The sequence below is a fragment of the Leopardus geoffroyi genome, chromosome C3 (assembly GCF_018350155.1).
Source record: "Leopardus geoffroyi isolate Oge1 chromosome C3, O.geoffroyi_Oge1_pat1.0, whole genome shotgun sequence".
In the NCBI taxonomy this organism is placed as follows: Eukaryota; Metazoa; Chordata; class Mammalia; order Carnivora; family Felidae; genus Leopardus; species Leopardus geoffroyi.
In genome coordinates, this window is record NC_059338.1 from 89,763,457 (window position 1) to 89,779,358 (window position 15,902).

General features: G+C 34.3%; 1 protein-coding gene across 3 annotated transcripts in view; it reads right to left on the reverse strand.

Annotated features, from left to right (window-relative positions):
* Positions 1-15,902, reverse strand: part of LOC123585534 (MDM2 binding protein) — an 81,423-nt gene that overhangs the window by 58,860 nt on the left and 6,661 nt on the right. For all 3 annotated transcript variants that reach the window (XM_045453800.1, XM_045453799.1, XM_045453801.1), the window contains exons 5-10: positions 13,897-13,955; positions 12,304-12,448; positions 10,798-10,915; positions 7,169-7,303; positions 5,295-5,389; positions 4,420-4,492 (exon numbers count right to left, since the gene is read on the reverse strand). In XM_045453800.1, coding sequence (XP_045309756.1) covers positions 4,420-4,492; positions 5,295-5,389; positions 7,169-7,303; positions 10,798-10,915; positions 12,304-12,448; positions 13,897-13,955 — 625 coding nt within the window. The remainder of the gene's footprint in view (positions 1-4,419; positions 4,493-5,294; positions 5,390-7,168; positions 7,304-10,797; positions 10,916-12,303; positions 12,449-13,896; positions 13,956-15,902) is intronic.

A 15,902-nucleotide genomic window follows, 5' to 3' on the forward strand; every position in this document is an offset into this window, starting at 1 on the left:
AAGTATAAAAGATGTATATTTAACTTTTGAAACACTAAATCCTAGTTCTTCATACTTACATAAATAAATAAGATTAGATAGCCCAAAACTGGCCCAAAAGATAGACAAAGTTGTAACTTGAGTATGCTAGAGCAGAGCCCAGTTAACACCTTCATTATTTAATATTATAGTTATAGCTTAATAAATTAGAGATGTTAAATGTGTTCCAATGTACAACTTAAATACCGTATTATTTATTTTATATTATTATATGTCCCACCCAGCCAAAGTAGCCCTGTTTGAAACAGCTTATTCTTGAATACACATTCATTACAAATATGAAAATAAATATTTCTAAATCCCATAAACCATAATTTGCTACAAAATATATGTATGTCAATTGCTTATACTGTGTCCATAACAAACCTGGATTCTGATAACCCGTTCTCACTCATGCACTAATCATTAGATATGCTCTGAGGCCAGAGGATGGTGTTTCTAGGTTATCATTCTATCTCCAGAATTTAAAAACCAAATAACATTTCAAACCTGTGTCTCAAAACCATGATTCAGTCTTTTCAGTAGGCATCCCCTGAACAAACAGGCACTATGGCAATCCTGTTTTTAACCTTGCAAATTCTCCTCTTAAAAAAAGATTTCCTGCCTATGTGATTAGTAGATATCATGGTTCCCTAACAATCCTCGTATCTTTTACTAATCTAATAACATTAGCTTTACTATAAAAGGTTTTTATTTTTATTCTGGAGCTAATCTAACTTTTTTTTTTTTTTTTTTTTAAGTCAGAAGTTGACTTAAGATCATATAAATCACTATGCGGTGCCTGAGTGGCTTGGTTAAGCGTCCGACTCTCGGTTTCAGCTCAGCCCATGATCTCAAGGCTTCATGGGTTTGAGTCCCACATCAGGCTCTGCGTTGGCAGTGCGGAACCTGCTTAGGATCCGATCTCTCTTCCTCTCTCTCTCTGCCCCTCCCACCTTGTGCTGTCTTGGTCTCTCTCAAAATAAATAAATAAACTTAAAAAATTTTAAAGATCATATAAATCACTAGAATTTAAGTACGATGAATGCTTCCTAAGGAGGGGCTTTGTCCATTTTATTCTCTCCGGTACCTGAAACAAGCAGCCGGCACACAGCAGGCAGTCTTTCCCCAGCCCCCACGTGCAAATTGTTGAATAAACAAACGAAAACCAAGTTATGAAGCAAAAGAATTATTGCAAAGAATGAGCATGCAAATGAAAACTAATTTTTTCAAAAATGTAAAAGACCCAATATAAAAGGAAAATACAGTGCTTCACATTTAGAGGTATGTTAGCTAAATTATGTTTCAAAAAAATATCCCTTTTGCTGCATTAAAGTAGGAACATATGGGGCGCCTGGGTGGCACAGTCGGTTAAGCGTCCGACTTCAGCCAGGTCACGATCTCGCGGTCCGTGAGTTCGAGCCCCGCATCAGGCTCTGGGCTGATGGCTCAGAGCCTGGAGCCTGTTTCCGATTCTGTGTCTCCCTCTCTCTCTGCCCCTCCCCTGTTCATGCTCTGTCTCTCTCTGTCCCAAAAATAAATAAACGTTGAAAAAAAAAATTAAAAATAAATAAATAAATAAATAAATAAATAAAAATAAATAAAGTAGGAACATATATACAAAGTTCCATCATTTATTTGTCCCTTACTGATAAAGAATATTTCACAGTCGTTGTCCAAGAAGCAATAAAAATGACAATCTAATATACCAAATTTAGAAAATTGAAAACACGATATAAATATCAATAGTTTCTTTTGCTTATAGTATTAGTGTTGTCTATCTTCAATAACTTGATGGATTAAGGATTATTTCATACCTGTGTTAAATTACAGGTCTGTGTCTGATCTTGACTTGAAAAATTATCTATAAAACTAATTCCTAAAAGTTTCATCTTATCTTCAAAACATCTAGAGGATATTTGGTGCTTTATATCCTTTTCAGGAAAATATTTCATATATGCCTGTCTATCTTTTGGGCCAGATAAACTTCAAAGACCATAAAAATTGGAGCGCCTAGGTGGCTCAGTCGGTTAAGTGTCCGACTTCAGCTCAGGTCATGATCTCGGGGTCTGTGGATTCGAGCTGTGCTGACAGCTCAGAGCCTGGAGCCTGCTTCTGATTCTGTGTCTCCCTCTCTCTGCCCCTCCCCCACTCACAGCTCTGTCTCTCAAAAAGTAAAAAAACATTAAAAAAATTTTTTTAAAAAGACATAAAAATTAGCAACCATCATTTATGTCATACTTTACAGCTTATAAAATATCTTCCAATTTGGTTTTCATTACAACTTTTGAAATAGGTAAAACAGGGATTATTAATTACAGTTTACAATTTTAAAAGCTATAAGCCAGTGAGTGGCAGAGCTAGGACTTAAACCCAAGTTTTCTAAAGTACATACTCTTTCACTTGAGACTTTCTACCCTACCATGGTCCTCCCTTCCCTTATTCGGTAACAGGTGAGATTATTAATGATAAATGATATTCTCATTTCCTAGAATCAAGAGCCCCCCCCAAATTAGATGAACTAGATAAGGTTACACAGAGAACTATTTAGTTACTTGGGTTAAAACAAAAACAAAATGGGGTGCCTGGGTGGCTCAGTTGGTTCAGCATCTGACTCTCACTTTTGGCTCACGTCATGATCCCAGGGCTGTGGGATGGAGCCTGATGCTGGGCTCCACACTGAGCTCAGAGCCTGCTTAAGGTGGTCTCTCTTTCCCTCTGCCCCTGTCCCACTCTGCCCCACCCATCCCTGCTCACACTCTCTCTGTTAAAAAAAAGAAAAGAAAAGAAAAAAAAGGAAGATTTTTTTTTTATTCTTCATGCTTTCTTCTTTTTTCTTTCTTTCTTTTCTACTATGCCACTTCACAAGGCTTCTGTGTGCATATTTTTGTAAAGATGTTTAAAGTAGGTCCTCCACCCTATTACTCTAATTGCAGTCGGCTTATTTTCTTCATAATTCTTATTATTTGTTTTCTGTTTTTCCCACCAAAATGTAAATTCCATGAGGAGAGTCTTCATCTGTGCAATCCATCACTAGATCCCTAATATCTACCACAGCGTCTAACACATAATAGGATACATGTTGGATAAATAAGAAAAGATAAGTTTTAAAATTTCAAATTTTAGCATATTAGGTATTCTTTAGAGGATGAAAACACAGGCTAATATCACACTTCAGGCTGTTCCTTCAAAGGCTACTTCATCTAACAAATACTTTGGGGCACTACTCAAAATTTTAATTTCCTGGAAAAAGAGGCTGCAAGTCAAAATTTGAAATTACTGTACAGTCAAGCATCTTAAGGCCAAAATCATATTTCTGTTACCATATCAATTTTCTAAGGGAACTATAACCAATATTTGATTATAGTGCTATAGGGAAACTATAATTATAATTTTTTCCATGCAACTCTGTTTGAAATACTTCATTGTTAAAACAGTTAATGTTATATAAATATTGCCAATGAATATTCTGTGAATCAAAAATTGTTTTCAAAGAAACACAGTAGTGAAACAAATAACCAGAAAGAAAAGCAAACTTCTGGTTTTTCCCATTAAACACTGTAGTTGACTTTAAGTAAATGAGTTTAATATACACATGTATCTAAATAACTATAAATTGTTAATAACTACATTATATAAATAACTACAAAATAGCCACAAATCTTATAACCATCACCAGAATTAAGAAAGAAAAACTGAAAATTTACAAATGATAATTCAGTGAGGCTTTAGAAACTTTTCTCACTTCCACCCACCTGTCCTACCATGAAAAAGATAATGCAAGCATATGAGTATCTCCTCACCTAACTGAAATCACATGTTGAAGGATTAGATTGTTGAAGTAGATTATCAATAATATAATATGGTCTCAAATTTTAAAAGTAACAAAATCACCAGTCATGAAGCTTATCTTTGAAAATCTAAAAACACAACATCATTTCCTGTCTGCATAGGACTTTGGTATTATTATGGGAAGTCCAAAGTATTTTAATATCTGTTAGGACCAAAATCATGTTATGTTCAAGAAGCAAAATCATTATGCAAAAACAGATTAACAAACTACATTCTCTTTTATTCTTTCTTTTTTTTTTTTTTTTAAATATATTTTAGAGAGAGAGAGAAAGCGAGCAAGCAAGCAGGGGATAGGGGCAGAGGGAGAGAAAGAGAGAAAGAGAGAGAGAGAGAGAGAGAGAGAGAGAGAGAGAGAGAGAGAGAGAGAGACACCCAAGCAGGCTCCATGATCAGCACAGGGCCCAACACGGGGCTCGATCCCATGACACTGGTATCATGACCCGAGCCAAAACCAAGAGTCATACACTCAACTGACTGAGCCACTCAGGGGCCCTATGTTTCCTTTTCCAGCACATCCTTAAAACAAAACAAAACAAAACACCACCATACCTTGCCACGCAGAGAAGAAATCTGCTCCCATAGCAACATGGAATTTTGTTTGGTATTGTTTTGTGTCAACCCTCTGCATTAAAGTTAAAGAAATGATACAATGGTAACTGAGAAATAATTCAACTCCCTAAAACAAGTTTGATTCTCTAATTCACAAGGTGCTTAAATTATTAAAAAATTTAACTGTAAGAATTCACAATTACTCCTTTCCTTAAGGAAAATGATTTTTATAATACTGAAAATATACCAAGAAATAATGCTTCTATGAAAAGCATTCTCATACACTATGAGAAAAAGAGATTTGTAAAAATTATGTTTCTGCACAAAAATTTAAGAACACCATGCTAATGTTCCATTTCCAGGCAACAATTTCTTTTTATGCAAAATGTTCCATTCTTAGGTATATTTCTAAAAACTCTTTTCTTAAAAGAGAGTCTAAGATATGTTGAATATTTGCAGGTATGTGAGATGGCATTTATATTTACCTTAGTATGCATACAAAGATACAGTGGACTGGTGCTTATATACCCCTCCTGCCGAAGGCGAGAGAAACATCTGAACATCTCAGGAGTATGTAAGTTACTCTGTTTTTCTCCACAGATTCCTAACATTTCTCCATTCTCCCTACCCCATTAATGATGAGTAGCAATACCAGAAAGTCTTTTGCCTATTCTAGACGCATAAATCTAGTACTTGAAGGAAGATTTTTTTGTTTTTGAAAGTTGCAGAATATCTCTTAAAACAATGGCAATGAAAAATATACTGAATATTATTAAAGAAAAAAAATCCATCATGGTCCAATATCTAAAAGTGAAGGAAACATTCTATGTGACACAGCAAATATAATCATTTAGAATACGTAAATAAAAGGATACAATTCAAATTCAATGTCCGACATATAGCAGGAGGGCAGATCTGATAATTTTATTATCTGCACAAATTCTAAAGCAGAGCCATAATAATGGAAAACCTAGGAAAGAAATAAGATTATGTAATACTTTAAATTCTATAAATAAAATAAAAGTAAATAAATTAGCAATTAGGGCTTAACACTAAAATGGATGTTTAAAAGCAAGTATTTACACATTATGCAAGCCAAACATTAGATCCTCTATAGCAGACAAGAGTTTCTTCCATTCTAATTTTACCTTTCAGAGTAGAGACAGACATAGAGATTTCTTAGTAACTGAAGAGTTTTAACAGAGGGAAAATGAGTCTAGAAAGAGGCAAGCAATAGAAGACAGGAGTTCTCAACTTTTCGTGTTTATTTTCAGTAAGACAGACAGATGACCCAAGAGGCTAGGATGTTGAAGAAACAAATTTAGAGGGTCTGCAAGACTGAGAGAGAGAAAGAGAAGATTCTCTGGTATGAACTTAGATTGAGTGGTATGTTGAGATTAATAAAATAAAATAAAAATAAAAATAAAATAAGATTCTTCAAAGAAATGCTGAAGAAATTAAGAGAACCAGTGAAGCCATTAGTCCTAATTAGCAAAGATAGCTCCACTTGGAAAAATAAACTTGCAGTATTTCTTTGGGCAGAACCTAACAGTGAAGGAGGACAGGTATTTTAAGAGTTGAGATGAGAGTATGTCACTGGAAGGACAAAGAAAAGCAAACATATCTTGAGGAGACTACACAAAGTTTTAAACTTGCAGAAAGCTGAGTAATTTCACCATATACAATTATGCATATATATACACATAAAGACACACATATACTTACAGAGTATATGTGTATGTGTGCATATATACACATGTATAGAGAGAGAGAGAGAGAGAGAGAAACGGTGACATTTATTAAAGAGGTTTTACCCTAAGATTTCCATCGATAGCAGCAAAATTTAAATACATTATTCATATTTGAATAATGAATGAATGAATAATGAATACAATATTCATAATATTAAAAAAAAAAACTATTAACAGTCCTGTGAAAGATGGCCATGGTAGTTTAAAGTAACCATTCTGAACAAATATTGGGAAATGTGTTCATATCAGAAATATGCCCCTTTTATACTACCCTTTGATCAGAAAATATTACCCATCAATCTGACATCATTGTAACTTCATGACTGTTGTTTTGTACATTCTTGAATTCGGTCTTTCAAAGTGAATTTCTAAAATGTTTCTACATAAACACATCTTATGTTATTTTTCTAATATAAAAAAAAGGTCAACTAAACCCTTTTAAAATTGTTTTACTTTATAATTACCTGCATTTTAAGAATAAATCTATGGAGATATGGGACACAAACTAACACGTCTTAAACTGTGAAAGAAGCAAACGTATGGTACTGGAATCCCTTACCTCATTTAAACTTTGTAATAACTTTGTAAGGTAAGTGTGTTCTTGTCTCCATTTCACAAATGAATTAATCAATCTACCCAGGTTACCACAACTTACAGGTAACAGAGCCAGGTTTCAAACCCCGGTCTACCCAACATCAAGGCCTGTTCTTTTTCCAGTGTATCACTTCCCCCCGAACTGAGTCTTAAAGGTCTCATAGCAAAGTCCTAACCAAAGGAAGTTTCAGGCCTATATTGATCTAAGGTTAGGATCATTCCATTTTAAAAATAACTTAAAGTAGTGATAGTTTTGCTAATAACATAGTGTAATTTAAGCACTTAATTACAGTTATAATAAAAATTATTATACTAGGAATGTTAATTTCAAGATTCAAAGATATCTTATAAGAACAAAAATATGCCTGAATGGATGATTGGAAAATGAATTAAATATAGATTACCTTTGGTAAAATATTCTTATCCTTTGATGATAATGTCTTTTTGGCAAGAATGCAAGGATTTAAAGTAGATGTACTAAAATTCTTAGGAGTGACTCCCTTTAAACAAAATTCAGGAAAAATAATTTCAGATCCAAACTGAAAAGAAACCAAGAGAACACAGTTACAAATATCATGAATAAAGTTACAAAGATCAATACATCTTAATGCGATGTAAAAGTTAAGAAAACCACATGTAAATATATTTTTGATTCCTCAGCTCAAAATGTGATTCCTCCATTTATGAACACATCCTTCCTGTTTCAACTTACACATGGATCTTTTTATGAAAAGCTCTCATTGGCCCTACAGCAGCCCACAAGAGTCTATTAAGGCCATTCCATGCAACCACAGAACCAAACAACCTCCTTTACATATACTTGTTCAATATCTGGCTTCCTACCAGTCTGTAAGCTCTGCAAAACACAAGCCTGTCTGTCTTATTCACCACAAATCCTTAGGACAACGCCTCACACATAGTTTGCTTTCAAAATAAGTTGACGAAAAGACCAATTCCTACAGAAGTAGTAATAGTAGAGGTGTTAATAGTAACGGTAACAATGAGAGCTAATATTTAATGAGTGGTTACTTTGTACTTTACATAATTTAACCTTTACAAAAATCTATGAGGTAGGAACTATTATTACACTTATCTTACAGATGAAGACAACTGTGGCACCAAATGGCTAAATATTGCCCTATAGGTCACACAAAATTAGTAAGAAATAGAGTAGGGATTTGAATGCTGACAATCTAACTCTAGAATCTATGTCTTTGATCACTACCATGCACCTACATTAAAAGCTATTCTCCACCAAAGCAAGTGATTTCAAGTTGTAAATGCATCCTGTGGGGTACGAACATTTAATTTCTTATTCATAAAACAATAGAAGAATTGCATGAAAAGAACCCTGCCATTATTTGTCTGTATGCAAACATGCAGTTTCAAAAAATGTACACAAAACCAATTCTCATCGTTAATTTTATCTTACACTCTTCCAGCTGACTGTGTGGCTTGTTTATGTTAAAATCACTTGCAGAGGTTTGCCTGTAGGTTTAACTTTCCAAGGTAAGGATGAGGCAGCATGAAAATCAGCAAGAAGGACCCAATCACGTTAATTCCTATTTTCTTAGCACAAGTTTTACTAAGCCATAATTAAGGGTGAATTGAAAAGGAAAAAAAAATCTACTAATTAGTGCAATAAATCTTCATAGAAATGCAAGGCCCAACTCATGCTCCCATGTCACCCTGAACATTAAGAAACTTTCTTTGGTTTTGCCTATCTTCAAAAATATATACAATACTAGAAATATATTTATTTTAACATGGACATAACTTACAAAAACCACCAAACATATTCATTCATTGTAAGAGATAGCAAAATAAAATTGGAGCCTCACAGAAAGTTAAGATTAGTGGGGCTGAACTAATCAGTTTCATCTTGTAGTTGAGAAATCTGGGATCTTGTAAGGTTACAAAAAAGTGCTCAAATTAGAGAGCTGGCAAAGTAATCTTGAAAAAGAAAACCAAAGCAGGAGGCATCACAATCCTGGACTTCAAGCTGTATTACAAAGCTGTAATCATCAAGACAGTATGGTACTGGCACAATAACAGACACTCAGATCAATGGAAAAGAATAGAGAACCCAGAATGGACCCACAAACGTGTGGTCAACTAATCTTTGACAAAGAAGGAAAGAATATCCAATGGAATAGAGTCCTTCAGCAAATGGTGCTGGGGAAACTGGACAGCGACAAGCAGAAAAATGAACTTTCTTACACCATACACAAAAATAAACTCAAAATAGATGAAAGAAAGACCTAAATGTAAGACAGGAAGCCATCAAAATCCTCAAGGAGAAAGCAGGCAAAAACCTCTTTGATCTTGCCCGCAGCAATTTCTTACTCAATACGTCTCTGGAGGCAAGGAAAACAAAAGCAAAAATGAACTACTGGGACCTCATCAAAATAAAAAGCTTCTGCACAGCAAAGGAAACAATCAGCAAAACTAAAAGGCAACCAACAGAATGGGAGAAGATATTTGAAAACAACGTATCAGATAATGGGTTAATATCCAAAATCTATAAAGAATTCATCAAACTCAACACCCAAAAAACAAATAATCCAGTGAAGAAATGGGCAAAAGACATGAATAGACGCTTCGCCAAAGAAGAAATCCAGATGGCCAACCAACACATGAAAAAATGCCCAACATCACTCATCATCAGGGAAATACAAATCAAAACTAAAATAAGATACCACTTTACACCTGTCAGAATGGCTAACAACAATTCAGACACAACAGATGTTGGTGAGGATGCAGAGAAAGAGGATCTCTTTTGCACTGCTGGTGGGAATGCAAGCTGGTGCAGCCACTCTGGAAAACAGTATGGAGGTTCCTCAAAAAACTAATAATAGAACTATCCTACCACCCAGCAAATACACTCCTAGGTATTTATCCAAGGGATACAGGTGTGCCATTTCAAAGGGGCACATGCACCCCAGTGTTTATAGCAGCACTATCAAAAATAGCCAAAGTATGGAAAGAGCCCAAATGCCCATCAATGGATGAATGGATAAAGAAGATGTGGTATGTATGTACATATATGCACATATATGTATGTGTGCATGTACATGTGTGCACATATATGTGTGTGCATATGTGTGTACACATATGTGCATATATATGTATACATACGATGGAATATTACCCGACAATCAAAAAGAATGAAATCTTGCCATTTGCAACTACATGGGAACTAGAGGGTATTATGCTAAGTGAAATTAGTCAGAGAGACAAATATCATTATGACTTCACTCATATGGGGACTTTTAAGATACAAAACAGATGAACATAAGGGAAGGGAAGTAAAAATAATATAAAAATAGGGAGGGGGACAAAACATAAGAGACTCTTAAATATGGAGAACAAACAGAGGGTTGCTGGAGGGGTTGTAGGAGGGGGGATGGGCTAAATGGGTAAGGGGCATTAAGGAATCTACTCCTAAAATCATTGTTGCACTATATGCTAACTAACTTGGATGTAAATTAAAAAAATAAATAAAAAAAAAATTAGCTGGTTAGTAGAGAGCAGTGATCATGTAAAGTGGTATAGGTAAAAGAATATGGTCTAAGCAGTCTTCCAGTGGTTTATACATGCGTTGAAATAAAGCAGCTTGGATATCGCTTCTCGGCCTTTTGGCTAAGATCAAGTGAAATATAAAGCAGCTTGGATAAACAACATGAACTCAACTAATGTCAAATTCTGTTTTTAAAAGAACGTTAGATTCTAGAACTGTAGTGTCCAAAACATAACCATGCTGACTATTTAAATTAATTAAAATAAAGTTAAAAATTCAATTTTTTGGTTGAAGTAGTCATGTATAAAGTGCTCATAGCAACATAAGGCTAGTGGCTACTGCATTAACACAGGAAGAATATTTCTATCACCAAAGAAAATTCTTCTCAGATGTTGCTATTCTAGAACATCTTTATAAGGTACATTTTCATTCAGATTCATTTAAACTATCTGCGTTGTAAATAAAGTTGAAAGCCCTGCTTTGCAAATGGTGATAACTGAGAAATCCACTTACCTTTCTTTCCCATATCTGAATCTTTCCCCTCCATAATTCCTTTGAGTCAATAGCATTTTTGAGATCTTCTAAAGATATGACATTAGCAGAAAGGTACTCTGCAATTTTCTGATAATTTCTATAAATAAAGGATTATGATAGTTAAATACAGGGTTTCATATCCTACTTAGATTTAATGGTTATGGTTAACTACAATCCTAACAGGCAAAAATGCAAAATTTCTACCGCTGCTTTTATGTACTAATATTGTAGAACGTTCCGTAAGTCACTCTCTGAGGGAGTCTCTATCACATGTCCATTTAATATTGGCTTAAGTGTGTCAGATAGATACATACATGTATATACACATACACAGATTTAATATTAGTCCTTTATGTTCAAAGGGAGAATTGCTCTCCTAATTTTTCCCCATACATCTTGTATGGAATCCATAATAGTACTTATTACAGACTATCATAACTATCAGCGTTCCTACTTCTCCCTGTATTTCAATGAACAAGATCAAATGGCACCTTCTTAACTCAACAGCATCTATTGCTGTGCTTGGCATAAAGTCAGTACTCAATACATACTTGTTAAATGAAGAAAATCACAAAGTTAATACATCCAATGGAATACTTAAGGATCAAAACAGTAATATACAATTGATCCTTACTAAAATATAAATCACAACAATATATATCTATTTCTACATTGCACATAAAACAAAAAAACAAATACAACATCATAAATCCAGTGTATCCATGGTATTCATCATGGTGCTCAATGGACAATACAAACCTATTTAAGAGCACACAGTGTGTTTAGATAATTAATGCTCAATAATGATTATAAAGCAGCATTGATGACACTTATTAAACACTTAAATATCTCAGAAATATTAAATATGAAATAAGAAAAATCCAGATTTTCTCAATAAGCCTGTAATAACAGTATGACATAAAACTGTCTTATCACATTAAAAAAGTCGGGGCGCCTGGGTGGCGCAGTCGGTTGAGCGTCCGACTTCAGCCAGGTCACGATCTCGCGGTCCGTGAGTTCGAGCCCCGCGTTGGGCTCTGGGCTGATGGCTCGGAGCCTGGAGCCTGTTTCCGATTCTGTGTCTCCCTCTCTCTCTGCCCCTCCCCCGTTCATGCTCTGTCTCTCTCTGTCCCAAAAATAAATAAACGTTGGAAAAAAAAATTAAAAAAAAAAAAAAAAAGTCATTGGGATGCCTGAGTGGCTCGGTTGGTTGTCCAACTTCGGCTCAGATCATGATCTCACGGTTCGTGAGTTTGAGACCCACACTGGGCTCTGTGCTGACAGCTCAGAGCCTGGAGCCTGCTTCAGATTCTGTATCTCCCTCTCTCTCTGCCCCTCCCCCACTCATGCTCGCTTGCTCTCTCTCTCTCTCAAAAATAAACATTAAACAAAATCTTCAAGTGATAAGTTATTAAAATTAGGATGGCATGTTAATTGTGAAAACAGATTACCAGAGAGCAACCAAATATGAACAAAGAAGCTTACATTACACAATTATTTCCTGCTATAGTTATTTTTGCTGAATACCATTCCTTTAAATGTTTTAATGCTCCTATAGTAGGTAAACAGTCTTTCAACTTGGGAGGATCTTTGTCAGAAGGCAACAGTATTACATCTATCATTGCTCTACCTAGAAAGAGAATAAGGCATTTTCATAATTAAAAAAATACACATTTAGAAGTTCAAAATTTCTAAATGTTCATCATTTGATTTAAAGCCATGTTATCTTGAAATAGCTAACATAACAGAAAACAATGAACTCTATCATAATTACTTGCAGTTATGTACCAATGCTTAATTATACACATTGCTCCTGAGATCATCAATGCTATTGTTGTACTGAACAGAGAAACAGAGAAAAAAAATCTGTGCAATTTCAGTATATTTTTCTATACTTAATTTATACAAAAAGGAATGAATTAATATAAAATTGTAATGGTCAAATAATTTATTTCTTTTTATAGGACAATAAAACACTCAGAAAACTCAATTATATTGACAATATCATTGGTTCCTAAGAAAAAAGTATAACTTCATGAAACTTCACATTTTATAAATTTATAAATTCACCAAAAAACCTAGAAAATGTTAACAAAACCGAACCAAACAGAAATTTGATAATGAAAGCTTTCTATTTTGCTAAAACAGCAATTGCGTATTTCAATGCATATTCTGAATTTGACACATTTTATTTAAAAAATTGGTATGTTTATTTATCTATGTATTCAGTTATTTCCCACATAGAATCTTTTATACTAAGATAGGATTTTGAATATAAGGATCAAACTGTGAGCTTTCAAGTCCCTCATGGTAATCACATTTGCTTTACTCATCATTACATACTCAGCTCCTAGTACAATACATGATCTATGATAGATGCAACAAATGTGTGCTTAATAAATGACTTTCAATAATGAAAAATATTCAAGAAAAGCTCTTCAAAAGTATTTACAGATGCTAAATTGTACCAGGTTTTAGATGCCAGCTACTTGATTGACACAAGGAAAGATAAATTTCAGAGAGGCTACAGCTTTAAGAATAGGATGATACAGTATTTCATAAAATATACTTGTCATTATTGTAAAAAAAAAAGGGGGGTGAGGGGCTCTGTAAACAAATGCTGAGTGAAGGGCTTCTTTTACCGTAGAATTTTCTATTTGATAAAGTATACAGTGACCCCACACCTTAAAAGATGTTGCCAAAATGATCTAGGTTAAAGAACTTGTTTTTCCAGGAATTGTTATAGGACTCATGTTCTACAGAATGTACTATGTAAAACAATGGTATATAGTGGAAAGATTCTTCAGTAATAACTAAATAAGGAAATGGAGACTGGTATTTAATTTTCTAAGTTCTAATTTTTTTTAACTAAATAAAAACAAGAGAACTGTAGTGTCTCAGTAATATACTTTATTAAAGCAGTGAAGTATGTTTGATATCAACTTCAATTAAGAAATTATTTTTCATTTTGAGTTTCAAAATTAGAAGTGAGAACATAAGCATAAAGGCTGAATTCATCACTCATTCATAGGAAGTATAAGATAAGACATATTCCCAAAAGTAGTCATAAAATATTACCAGGAGCAGGAAGTTTGTCAGACAATTGATGCAAATTTTCTGCAGATTCTTCATATAGGCTAAAACAAAAGGGTAAGTTAGAAAACACACACATACACATACACATTACATATAATCATAACAGGTAATATTAACTAAATGAATCTATGTGCCAGATACTATGAAGTATGTTAGATACATTATCCTGATCTTCAGGACAACCCACGAGGCACTACTATAATATTATTATCCTTACTTTAAATAATTTGCCTACAGTCACATAACTAGCAGGTGTAGAAAGTAGGATTCAGAGTCCAAGTTATTAGCCACATCCCCAAAAAACAAACAATAAAAAGGGAAAAAGCTCCCTAAATTATATCTAGTACATTAAATATAAATCATAACTAATAGACCAAACATTTTTCTGAACCCTAAAAGTACAGTATTGCTAAGTGTTTAAAAAAGAAGGATACTGCTTTTCTCTGAATGGCATACAATAGCCCTGACTGGAAAATAGGATGATGTCCTCCAATTCTTCAAAATCTTTTCATTTTATCCAAATGATGAATTTTTCTTTTTCAAAAATCTATTGTATAACATAAAATTACTTAAACCCTTCATTAGAAACCTGCCATTATCTAGAAAACTTAAGGCATCTTATGATAAAGCATAGGTTTCAAGCTCCCTCTTGTGGAAATAACTATTAGGTCACTTACTAGAAATAATTACTTTTACCCTCCTTATCTTTTAATAATGGTGGGAAAACACGGATGCTAAGAACTCTAAGGCTAGAAGGCACCTTAGAAATCACCTAAAAGGATCTCAACACTGTATAGACAAGTTAATAAAGGACCAGAGAAATGAAGTTACTGGTCCACAATCAAATAACTAGAAACTACCTCTACTGGGCCCTGGGTTTACACCCTTTCCTTGGTTCTACAATGTATCCTTTCATTAATCAGTACAAACAAATATAAATAAAAAACAGGAAAACAAAATTTTTAAAGTCTGCAGTAATTTATAGAAGTATTATAATATATGATTACTACAGTAAACAAAAGTAGTTTTTATAATGAAATATTATGGAAGACTAAAATGAAAGGTATTAATTATGAGTCGAAGATGGGATATTTCATGAAGAGAAAAATAATCACAACTTATATCACCTGGACCAACTTATATATTACACCACAATTCAAAAAACCTAAAAGTGAAGCCAATCATCTATACAATCCGCAGAAACTCTATGCTCAAGATATACATAAATTGAATAAATCATATATATCAACCTCAAATAGCAAAATGATAATCATAATTTGAGTTTGAATGCCAGTTATTAACCTCAAATTCAAGTTTCTTTTTTTAAAAGTGTATTTATTTTGAGGAGAGAGAGAGAGAGAGAACCAAGATCATGCCAACACCTACAAATGATTTGTTTTCCCTCTCTTTTCATCTCTGAAAGAATTTATCTAAAATGGATGCCTATTCCTTAAATATTTGGGAGAATAATTTGGTGAAGTCATACTGGCCTAGAGTTTGATAGTGGGAAAATTTTTTAACAATTCAATTACTTTATTATTTTTTTAATGTTTATTTATTATTTTATTTTGAAAGTGAGCGAGCAAGCCTGAGTGGGGGAGGGGCAGAGAGGGACAGGGAGGGAGAGAAAGAATCCCAAGCAGGCTCTGTGCTATCAGGGCTCAAACTCAGGAACTGTGAGATCATGACCTGAGCCCAAACCAACAGTTGGACGTTTAACCAACTGAGCTACCCAGGCGCTCCATTACATTCAAGTTTCTCTTCAAGCTCTTAAAATTCATAATCAGACAGAATTCATCTTCAAGAAAGTGACATATTGGGGCGCCTGGGTGGCTCAGTCGGTTAAGCGGCCGACTTCAGCTCAGGTCACAATCTCACAGTCCGTGAGTTTGAGCCCCTCGTCGGGCTCTGGGCTGATGGCTCAGAGCCTGGAGCCTGCTTCCGATTCTGTGTCTCCCTTGCTCTCTGCCCCTCCCCCGTTCATGCTC